The 11,564-nt window shown below is 43.4% G+C and overlaps 1 protein-coding gene across 5 annotated transcripts in view; it reads right to left on the reverse strand.

Moving 5' to 3' along the window:
• CCDC171 (coiled-coil domain containing 171) overlaps window positions 1–10,990 on the reverse strand; it is a 288,246-nt gene extending 277,256 nt beyond the window's left edge. For 4 of the 5 annotated variants that reach the window (XM_032880558.1, XM_032880557.1, XM_032880556.1 and 1 more), the window contains exons 1-2: window positions 10,843–10,990; window positions 477–636 (exon numbers count right to left, since the gene is read on the reverse strand). In XM_032880558.1, the coding sequence (XP_032736449.1) occupies window positions 477–520 (44 nt within the window). In that variant the 5' untranslated portion in view covers window positions 521–636; window positions 10,843–10,990. Of the gene's footprint in view, window positions 1–476; window positions 637–8,269; window positions 8,464–10,842 lie in introns of those variants that run through there. The other variant, XM_032880555.1, reaches the window with a different exon arrangement.
• Between the last annotated feature and the right edge of the window lie 574 nt (window positions 10,991–11,564).

The following is an 11,564-nucleotide window of genomic DNA, read 5'->3' on the forward strand; positions in this document are numbered from 1 at the left end:
ATTCTTGGAACATAAACTCCAAGTTCAAGAGCAGTGGAAGGGGAGCTAAAACCCAAAGAAGGCCTCGAGAGTAGCCATGAACTACCGCTGGGGCACGAAGTTAGAACAACTGGAGTTACAGAGATCAGGGCAGGCCAGAGTAATGACCACACAGAACTGGGAATAAGCAAAACAATGAGAAGGAGAAAAGACTGGAAAAGGAGAGAAGAATAAGCGGTTCTCTAAGGGCAGGAGAAAGTACATACACTGACTTTCAGGGATGAGTTAACAAAGGAGCACAGACCACAGCATACAGTCCCTACATCCCGTTCCTGTTGCTGTGATGCATCCTGCCTGCTCCTCCAGGCACCTGAAGCTTTGGCCTCCCTTAGCACACCCCGAGAATCCTTACAATCAGCACCCCCAACCACTGACCTCTCCCAGCTACCCGCAACCCGAAAGCACTCCCTGACTACAGGAAAGGACGGGCGGCTTACCTTTGGGCGTCACCGGGGGCATTACTTGAAGCGTTTAAACTCATGGTAAGTCTCTTCCAACTCTCTGAAAACAGCCCACTGTTTCTGAGTCGTGTACTTCGTTATTGAGGATTACACCTCTCCCAGGTGTCTGTGGCTTACAGGTTAGATGGGCTGAAGTCTGTTAAAATAGTAAACAATATAACAGTGAGTTGTATGAGTTATAATAAGAGTCCTGAGACTATGAGTGATTTTTGTCTTTTCATTCATCTTACTTGTATTTTTTTTTATTTTATTTATTTATTTGAGAGAGAGCATAAGCAAGGAGGAGAGGGAGAAGCAGACACACCACTGAGCAGGGAGCCCAACACCAGGCTGATCCCAGGACCTGAGGGGAAGGCAGACACTAAACCAACTGAGACACCCAGACCCACCTTACTTGTATTTTTTAAATTATTTTATAACAAACATGAAAACATTTAAAAACTATTATGTTTCTTTTTCTTTTTTTTAAGATTTTATTTATTTGACACAGAGAGAGAGAGCACAAGCAGGGAGAGCAGCAAGCAGAGGGAGAGGGAGAAGCAGATGCCCACTGAGCAAGGAGCCTGAAATAGGGTGTGATCCCAGGCCCTGGAATCACTACTGGGCCAAAGTCAGCTGCTTAGCTGAGACACCCAGGCACCCCTGATTTCTTTTTAAAAAAAAGATTAGGGGGCACCTGGGTGGCTCAGTGGGTTAAAGCCTCTGCCTTCGGCTCAGGTCATGATCTCAGGGTCCTGGGATCGAGCCCCACATCGGGCTCTCTGCTCAGCGGGGAGCCTACTTCCCTCTCTCTCTCTGCCTGCCTCTCTGCCTACTTGTGATCTCTGCCTGTCAAATAAATAAATAAAATCTTTTAAAAAAATAAATAAATAAAAATTTAAAAAATAAAATTAAAAAAAAGATTAGAAGCAAAAATGACAAAATGTTAAAAAGATATTCCTTATTATACAAAAAAATTCTATGAGATTATTTTAATTTCTCAAATGAAGAGAAAATTTTTTCTTTTTTTCAAGATTGTATTTATTTATTTATTCATTCAACAGAAAGAGAGCACAAGGTGGGAGATGGGCAGAGGCAGAGGGAGAGGCAGACTCGCCACTGAGCAGGGAGCCCCACATGAGCCCCAATCCCAGGACCCCAGGAGCATGACCCAAGCCTGAAGGCAGATGCTTAGCCAACTGAGCCACCCATGCCCCAAGAAAAAATGATCTTAATAAAATAGTGACAAATTAATTTTGAACTAGAAAAGGAATGTAGAGCCTATTTCTAGAGAATAGAATGCAGTTTGAAAGAAAATGAAATCCAGGGACATTTTTAAGTCCCTAAAGCCATTTTCATAAATGATATATTTTTAATGTAATGCTACAATCAATGAGACCAAAGTACTTCCCACAAATGATCTCATGGTAATTTTCAAAGTCCTTATGTTAAAGATCAAGGAGGAATAAGGAAATAAGGAATATGGAAAGAGGAGAATAGTTGTCACTTACACTGGCCTGTCTAGAACTTTCTTCTATGGGAGGTACTCCAAATTATACAAAGCTAACCATTTAAAGTAAGTTGCTTTTATACACACACACACACACACACACACACACATACATATGTGTATATATATATATATGGTATGAAAGAACCTCTGAGTGAATATTTTAAACAGAGATAACAAGGATTATGTTCAGACAGACACAAATATCAAGATCTCACAAGCATCTCTTGGTATTCCTAGCAGAACTCCAATATCCTAAGAAAGACTGTAAGCTTTGGATTCAGAGGGATCTGAGTTAGGATGCTTTTAAGTATCTTCCAAGTATGTGGTCGTGGGCAAGTCATTTACACTCTCTGCACTGGTTTCCTCAACCATAATAAGGGGATAATTACATCAATCTCATATATTTGACATTTAAGTAACATATACAGCATTATACAATGCTCAGTCATTGTAAGTTTCTATCACGAATACAAAACCTCTGGGAAAATATTATAGTCCCTGATAAAGGAAGGGAGTAAGTAATACTTAAGGTGATTTGTTCTAGGTGAAAGATGTATCAAAAGAATTATTTAGTAGAATTATCAGTGTACAGGGATATCTAGAAGACAAAAAAAAAAAAAAAAAAACTAACTCTCTCTCCCTGCTCCTAATAAACCCTCAAAGATGTCACTGAAAGAAAAGCCTACCAAGATGGAGACAAAACCAAGGTGCTACGAACTGAGTAATGATTTCTACAGACACCCACCAACAGATCTTTGAAACAGTGAGTTAGCTGATACTAGAATACTTTGCCCCAGAACAAAGAAGATGGAGTTTTCAACAAGATAGAGGGAAAATCCTATTTCTCTAGGGACCTGAAAGACTAAGTTTGGAAACAGTGGTAGACAAACATACCACTGTCGATTTGTTGAGCACCTAATACAGTGAACCCTGATCCTTACAACACTGCAATGTAAAAACTGTCCTACCTGAGGTTTATTGTCCTCACTGCAATTAAGGAAGCTCATCTGATTCAAAGAGGCTAAATGACTTGCTTATGGCCAGTCTGCTACTAAATGGAGGATACTAAAGACTCAGTCAAGCTCTTCTGATACTGAGTCCCAGAGTCTTTTCACTTTACCACCATACTCCCAAAGATCAGACTCCAGAAAAACTGTCTTCAGAATGGAAGTTAAAGAATTAAAACTTAGAATGGAGTCCCAGGCTCAAAAGCATGTTTGTAAAATGTTTCTACTTTTATGCAAAAGATTAAACACACACGGGTATGCATATGTGTCACGATAGGCACAAACAGAATCTCTCACCCACAAGAAAAGAATTTACATAGATAGGACTTTAATAATGTCTGTTGTGTTTTGTTTTGGCTTTATTTGGGGCAGAAAACTGTGGGAAGAGGTAGTTAACCAAATTTTAATAAAGTTGTTTCAATAAAGCTAAACTGAAGAGAATCTTTTTTTTAGCCCATCATTTTGGTAGCTAACATCTTCAAATGGGAGTAGTCTTCTAGAGATAAAAGTGTCTTCTATGGCTCAGGAGCAAGTTTCATCAATTTCCAGATCATTGACACAGATAATGTGGTAGACAGATGGTCCCCACAATCTTGGCCCCCACTGGTATTTTTCTCTCGTATAATAGCCTCCCCTTTGCTGTGGGCAGAACCTGTGACTTGCTTCTGACCGAGAGAATATGGCAAAGGGATGGTGATACGTCACTCCCATGATTACATTATGTTATGTAAGACTCTGTCTTAAAAGACCAAAATGACAATCTCCTGCGGGGCATGAAGAAGCAAAATGCCGTGCTGGGACCTACAGAGAGGGCTACAAAACTGAAACAGCAGGCAGCCTCCACCCCGCAGCCAGCAAAAAGCTAGATGCCTCAGTCATACAGATGCCAACAGGACACAAATTCTGCCAACAATCGAAATAGGCTGCGAAGTGGATTCTTTCCAGTCAAACCTCCAGATGAGAACACAGCCCAGCCAGCACCCTGACTGCAGCCCAGTGAAACTCTGAAGAGAGGATCCACCTAAGCTGTGCCCAGATTCCTGACCTGGGTGCTGTTTCAAGCCATTAAGTTTGTGGTAATTTGTCCTACACCAATAAAAAACTAATATGGGGCGGGGGAGGGGGGCATCTGGCTGACTCAGGCTGAAGAGGATGCGATTCTCGATCTCAGGGTCATGAGTCTGAGCCCCACATTGGGTATAGTGATTACTAAAAAATAAATAAACTTCAAAAAAATTAATGGATAAGAAATTTGAAAATACTCTTGTGGGGTTAAGAAGAAAAAGAAGTTGAGGGACAAGAAAGGTACAAAAATGAGTTCTCACATCAGCCCTGCCTGCAAGTGTCTTTCATAAAGTCATTATTCTACAATTTATTAATTTAAATGAGGAACATTGTAAAAACTATCTAAGGTAATTAGAGAAACTAGAAAATCTAATTTACATTTCTGTTTACAACAAGAAGCTACAAAATACAAACGAATAAGGGCAAACCACCAACAGCCACAAAACCTATATGGGAGCCACAGAAGTATATAAGGAGGAGAAAGCAGAGTATGGAAATAACAAGACTACATCTGAAAGAACACCAAAAAGAGCCAGCATATATTCAGTGGGGAGCACTGCAAGCCAATCTGGGAACAGCAGGTGAATCTGGGAGAAGTCTGCCCGTTCCACAAGTCAGCATGCCATACAGGCATACGGTAAGAAAGTCTTGAAAGAGTTGGTACAGTCTGGTCTATGAACTCTCAGATCTGACCTGCCAAGGTCGCTTTCCTGGACAGAGGCCCCCACTAAAGAGAAACTGCAAAGAATGGAATCCAAACCAAGCAGGATAAGGGAAATAAAGTCAAAGCAATGGCCCAAACCAAACTGTAGGAGGAAACAGAGCCAGGAAATCTCAGAAACAAGCCACCTCAGTTTTTAACACTAACAAAACACCACAAGAGAGAGTTCCATGAAGTCAGAGACGCTTTCCTGAAGCTTGCCCCAATCTCAAAGTTAAATTAAATTAATCTTCCATAAAAATAAGCAACAGGGCGCCTGGATGGTTCACTGGGTTAAGCCTCTGCCTTTGGTTCAGGTCATGATCTCAGGGTCCTGGGATCAAGGCCCACATCGGGCTCTCTGCTCAGCAGGGAGCCTGCTTCCCCCCTCTCTCTGCCTGCCTCTCGGCCTACTTGTGATCTCTCTCTGTCAAATAAATAAATAAAATCTTAAAAAAAAATAAGCAACAGAAAAGTATGTGGTCAAATCCCATATGAAGTGAACACAGGTAAAAAGGGAGCAGAATTGAATGCTACAAATGAAAGCATGACAGAAAGACATGACCACAAAACAGATGAAACCTGTAATGTACTATTTCAAGATAAGCTAAAAGACCCTAACAAAATGGTACAAGACAGGAAAGAATTAGAATTAGAAAACTCCGAAAGAAGGTGACAACCATTAGACTTAGAAATGAAAGAAAAAAATTTCAGTGATGAAGACTAAGAGGAGACACAAAGTAAATACACATGACAGAAAATGCCTGAAAGGACACAGGAAATAAAAAGAGGAAAGTTTTCTGAGTGAAAAGAAATGAAGGAGAGATCAAAAGGATTCAAAAGAAAGTGACAAAATACTGAATCCAGGCAAAGAATAACCATCGTGCAGATAGCAGGAGTCCCCGAGTAAGAAGACAAAAGCAAGGAAACAGAATACTAAAAACTGTAATCCAGGAAAACTTTCCTGAAGTAACAAAAAGATTTTAATGTACATTTTTCTCTAGGATTTCATTTATTTATTTATTTGACACAGAGAGAGAGACAGTGAGAGAGGGAACACAAGCAGGGGGAGTGGGAGAGGGAGAAGGCAGGCTTCCTGCCGAGCAGGGAGCCCAATGCAGGGACCCTGGGATCATGACCTGAGCCAAAGGCAGACGCTTAACGACTGAGCCACCCAGGTGCCCCTTAACGTACATTTTGAAAAGCAAACTGTATACCAGAGAATACTGACCACCAGACACATTCTAAGGTAATTACTGGATTTCAACAAAAACTTGTGCACAAATGTCTGAGTGACATTGGTCATTATAGCCAAAGAATAAAAAAACACCCAAATGTCCATTAACTGACCCATGGGTCAATAAAATATGAAATATTATTCAACCATTAAAAGGAATGAAGTAACGATATATGACACATGGGTAAACCTTGAAAACATATGCTACGTGAAAGAAGCCAAACACTAAAGACCACAGATTGTAGGACTCCACATATATGAAATGTATAGAATGATGAAACACATAGAAATAAAAAGTAGACTTGTGGTTGCCGGAGGGTAGGGAGAGGGGGAATTGGATCTAACTGCTAAACGGTATGACGTTTCTTTTTGGGAGGAATGGAAATGTTCTGGAATTGGATAGCAGTGATTGCCGTGGAACACGGTGAATATACTAAAAACCAATGAATTGTATGCTTTAATACTATGAATTTTGATAGATGAGTTATATCTCAATTTTTCAAATTCATTATCCAAAAAGAAATCCTATCTAAAAAGTCTCATTTAGCAAAATCTTATTTTCTTCTTCTCTGTCTCTGATATCAGCTCTTGATGACACTAGGGTTCAAGGGCCTACCTCTGCATGTATTAGGAAGACAACATCAATGAAGAGCCGAAGTCAGATCTGTGGCTGAATTTAAACCTTGAGTAGAGTTCTAAACAACTGAATGTGGCAGAGATGATGTAGTAAAAGCTCCCTTTTCATACACCAGAGTGAAAAGGTAATGAATGATGAGGAAAGTAGCTAGGTACAGTAATAGAAATGTCAGTGATATAGGGAGCTAGGTCAAAGAATTATAGGTTCCTCACATAATGTGTTCCAAGCCTTACTTGAAACTACCCTACGAAACTCCACAAGATAAATACTTTAGCTAATCTGTATGAGTAATTACAAATTCCTTATGATATGCAATCAACATCAGCCTTTCTCCAACGTGTAGCTAACTCTGTAAATAACGCTTTCCATTTGAAAACATTCAATACATCATTATCTATAAAAAAATTATCCAAGGGGCGCCTGGGTGGCTCAGAGGGTTAAAGCCTCTGCCTTCGGCTCAGGTCATGATCCCAGGGTCCTGAGATCGAGCCCCGCATCGGGCTCTCTGCTCAGCAGGGAGCCTGCTTTCTCTCTCTCTCTCTCTGCCTGCCTCTCTGCCTACTTGTGATCTCTGTCAAGTAAATAAATAAAATCTTAAAAAAAAAAAAAAAACTATCCAATACCTCAAAGCCACTCCTACTCTCATCATGCCAACCATGACAAACGTCCCTTCTCCAGACAGTATGCTAAGAACTTTCTATATCTCTACACTGGCACTCTACACCAACCTCAAGGGGAAGATACTTTTTAATGTTCCCACTTTATACCTAAGGAACTGAGGCTTAAAGATAATCATTCAGGGGCGCCTGGGTGGCTCAGTGAGTTAAGCCTCTGCCTTCCACTAGGGTCATGATCCCAGGGTCCTGGGATCAAGCCCCACATCAGGCTCTCTGCTCAGCGGGGAGCCTGCTTCCTCCTCTCTCTCTCTCTGCCTGCCTCTCCACCTAATTGTGATCTCTGTCTGTCAAAAAAAAAAAAAAAAAAAAAAGACATTCATTCAATCTCCTGTCCAAAGTCTCAGCTCTAGCAAGTGACAGAATCTGGATTCAAGCCCAAATTAGCAGACTGCACAGTTCTGCTGTGTCTTGCTATTTGCCATCAAGACATGGTTCACCCCCAGCCAGAGAGCACATGAGACCTTGCTTATCAGAAAAGCATTTCTCCCTACCACAGATTTTTCAAACACAGCTCATCCTTACCCACACCCCACCCCACCCCACCCCCCAACTAACTACAAGGCAGAGTCCTGTTAATGAAAGATAACTCAGACCTCCAGTGGATTCTCAATACAAATGGCACTTCCACAGGCTCAGGCCCAATCTAGGCCATTCTGTAGCAGTGATGGATAAAGGCAAAGTTTAGATCAGCTTTTTTGTTACTCTATTAATAGATGAATCTTCTCTTGATAATGGAGTTGGACTTCTCTCACCATTCCTACTAAAATAGATGAGGGGGTGTTATATATATCATTCTTCAATAAGAAGTTTTTTAGACACAGGTAGTAGAGCCAAATATAGGTGATCGAGGCCAAGGAATCAATGATCTAAACATCCTAAGAGTTAAGCACCAGCCAGAAAGACCATTCTACTTTAGGTTGCAGAGCCACGGCTGGTACAAATGTAGTTTCCGACCTCACAGCTGAGTCCTTCAGTGGGTCGTACAGAATGTATTCATCTCTCAGTGTGTCTGTACAGATCAGGGGGAAAGGGAAAGGTGTGGGTGGGGTTGGGGATCTCATCTCTTAGTGTGTCTGAGGATAAAAACATAGAAACCACTATTATTGAGCACTTACTATGTGCCAGATACTAGGCTAACTGTAACTGATCTCACTGAATCCTCCCAATAGCCCTATAAGATGATTACACATATTTCATGGACGAGAACACTGATGCTTAGAGAGGATGAGTAACGATAATAAAGCTACAATACTACTAACTATTAATAAATAAAGCCATTCAGTGGGAGAGATGCCTGGGTGGCTCAGTTGCTTGAGCAACTGACTGACTCTTGGTTTCAGCTCAGGTCATGATCACAGGGTTTTGAGATTAAGCCCCAACGGGGGACTCAGCACTCAACCCCAGTCTGCTTGAGATTTTCTCCCCTCCCCCTCTGCCCCCCACCCCACCTCTAAAATAAATAAATAAAATTCTTTAAAAAAAGATATTCAGGGGCACCTGGGTGGCTCAGTCATTAAGTGTTTGCCTTCAGCTTGAGTCATAACCCCAGGGTCCTGGGATGGAGCCCCACATCGGGCTCCCTGATCAGTGGAAAGCCTGCTTCTCCCTCTTCCACTCCCCCTGCTTATATTTCCTCTCTCACTGCCTCTGTCAAATAAATAAATAAAATCTTTAAAAAGGGGGGGGGGGCGTGCCTGGGTGGCTCAGTGGGTTAAAGCCTCTGCCTTCAGCTCGGGTCATGATTCCAGGGTCCTGGAACCAAGCCCCGCATCGGGCTCTGAGCTCAGCAGGGACCCTGCTTCGTCCTCTCTCTCTCTGCCTGCCTCTCTGCCTCTCTGCCTCCTTGTGATCTCTGTCAAATAAATAAATAAAATCTTTAAAAAAAAAAAAAGATATTCAGTGGGAGGGTTAGAATACAAACCCACATCTGGCTGACTTCCTAAATCCATTCTCTTTCACAACACAGTGCTAAACTTCAATAATAACCACATCTGTGATGGGGGACTCTTTATCTGCAGACTTACATATCTCACCTTTAAAGAGGATGTCTGGTTCTTTCATCACAACAAGACCATGACAGGGCAGGGCATCTGGATGGCTCCATCAGTTAAGTGTCTGCTTTCGGCTGGGGTCATGATCCCTAGGTCCTGGGATCTAGCCCCACATGGGGCTCCTTGCTATCCGGGGGGGTCTGCTTCTCTCTCTTTCTCTCTCTCCCTCTGCCCCTCCCCACTGCTCATTCTCGCTCTCAAATAAAGAAATAAAAGCTTTAAAAAAAAAAAAGGCTATGACAAGGGGGCTGAGACAATCAAAGAATTTCGGAATTAAATAGGAATTTAAAGACCAAGTTCATCCTCCTTATTTGACAGATAAGGAATCTAATGTCTAGTGAGTTTAGGTGATTTGCTTAAGGTCACCCAGCGATTAAAACTTTTAAGCTCCATGGGGCACCTGGGTGGCTCAGTGGGTTAAAGCCTCTGCCTTCAGCTCAGGTCATGATCTCAGGGTCCTGGGATTGAGCCCCACATCAGGCTCTCTGCTGAGTGGGGAGCTTGCTTCCCTTCCTTTCTCTCTGCCTGCCTCTCTGCCTAATTGCGATCTGTCTGTCAAATAAACAAATAAAATCTTAAAAAAAAAAAAAAACCTTCAAGCTCCAAACTAAAATTAGTCCCCTCTTTCCTCTTAGCAAGTTGCACTATATTTATTTCATCTTCATTTTAAGGGAAACCACTGTTCATTTCTACTCTACCATTGTTTGTTACTAGGCGCTAACTGTTCAATAAAACAGGTGACGAAATGGTAGGGTCTTCTCTCCAAAATCATGCGAAGTATACAAAACACTCATGTGTTCTGTATTTGAAAGCGTTGGACACCAACTGAAATTGCTGCTCAAGTAAGCTAGGCAGAATCATTAGAGATCTCCTTAAAACGAAAAAATATGCATTTGCCTAGGATAAATATCATGACGGAGTAAAGAACAGTTTTACAGCAGAAAATTTACAGCCTTGGAAAAACAGCTGGATTTTCTGTCTCCTAGGAGTCCTGGTGAATGAGCAGTAGAAACTACAGATAGCAACTCATTCTTTCATTTATCAAACATTGATAGAGTGTCTAGTGTGTGGCTGGTTTTTCTTTTGTTTGTTGGTTTGTTTGTTTGTTTTAAGGATGAAAAAGACGTGGTCCTTGTCCTCGAGGAGTTTACTGATTCTTGGAGAGGAAAAGCCGGCAGTCCGGAGTTGTAAACCTTAGAAATTCCAAGTCCAGGCCCTCTGCGTCCCGTCCTCTGGTCCCTACTCAGTGCTGCTGCAGCGGTCTCTGGTTAGGACGCTCCAAGATCTTCCCCCAGGTGGGCGGAGAGGCCCAGCCCAACGAGGTGGAGGCGTGTCCCCACAATGGACCCCAACAGCGCCAGGACAACCACGAAGTAACTCGGGGTTCCCCATAACTCTCACTGCTACCACCCATACCTTCCTCAACACCTCCCCGCCCGAATCGTTCGCCTCGAAGCCCCCATATCCCGTGGTTACCTCAGGGGACTCCCGTGGTCCAGACCGCACACCCCAGACCCCAGGGGCAGCTCCAAATCTCAATGGTAGAAAGACGCCTAGGCAGATCGCCGGGGTCAGAGCAAAAACTGTCTGAACCTGACGGACTCTAGGACCCGGGGAGGGGGGAACGAATAGCAAAGGGAGACAGATGGGAAAAACACAGGGAAGACGGTGTTTACAACGGCCACTTCCGGAGGCTCGGCCTCGCTCGCAGACGTTCACAGACTTTCACAGGCCTCCCGGCCCCGCCCCAGTCGGGCCCTCCCGAGTCGGCCCCTTTCCTCCCGCCTCTCGCCGCCAGCAGCTCCAGGATACGCACTCGGAGAATCCGGCGCTCGGATTGGAAGAGGAGGGCCCGCGAAGTTGCGCGGCCTTGCGGGAAGGCGAGCAGGCGCATGCGCCGTTGCTGAGGAGCGGCGCGCTCCTGACCACGCGCGATCCCGCGGCGCACGCGTCCCTGCCGCACGAGAACGCCCCGGCCCACGCTCCAATGTTCTGTTCCCAGCGTGAGGTCTCCAGGTCACGGGCTCAGAATCCTCAGAGGCGCCAGACAATGCAGATTTCTTAACCCTAACCCCTTCTCCACGCCTACTGAGTAAAACTCTTGAGAGGCTGGATCCCCGATTGTGCGTTTAAACTACCGATGTAGCCCCCGCGGGGTCTGTGGATCGGTGGCAGGGCCGGGGGTAAATTTTGCTGGC

This window comes from Lontra canadensis, unplaced genomic scaffold (genome assembly GCF_010015895.1).
Source record: "Lontra canadensis isolate GAN:19392208 unplaced genomic scaffold, GSC_riverotter_1.0 scaffold70, whole genome shotgun sequence".
Classification (NCBI taxonomy): Eukaryota; Metazoa; Chordata; class Mammalia; order Carnivora; family Mustelidae; genus Lontra; species Lontra canadensis.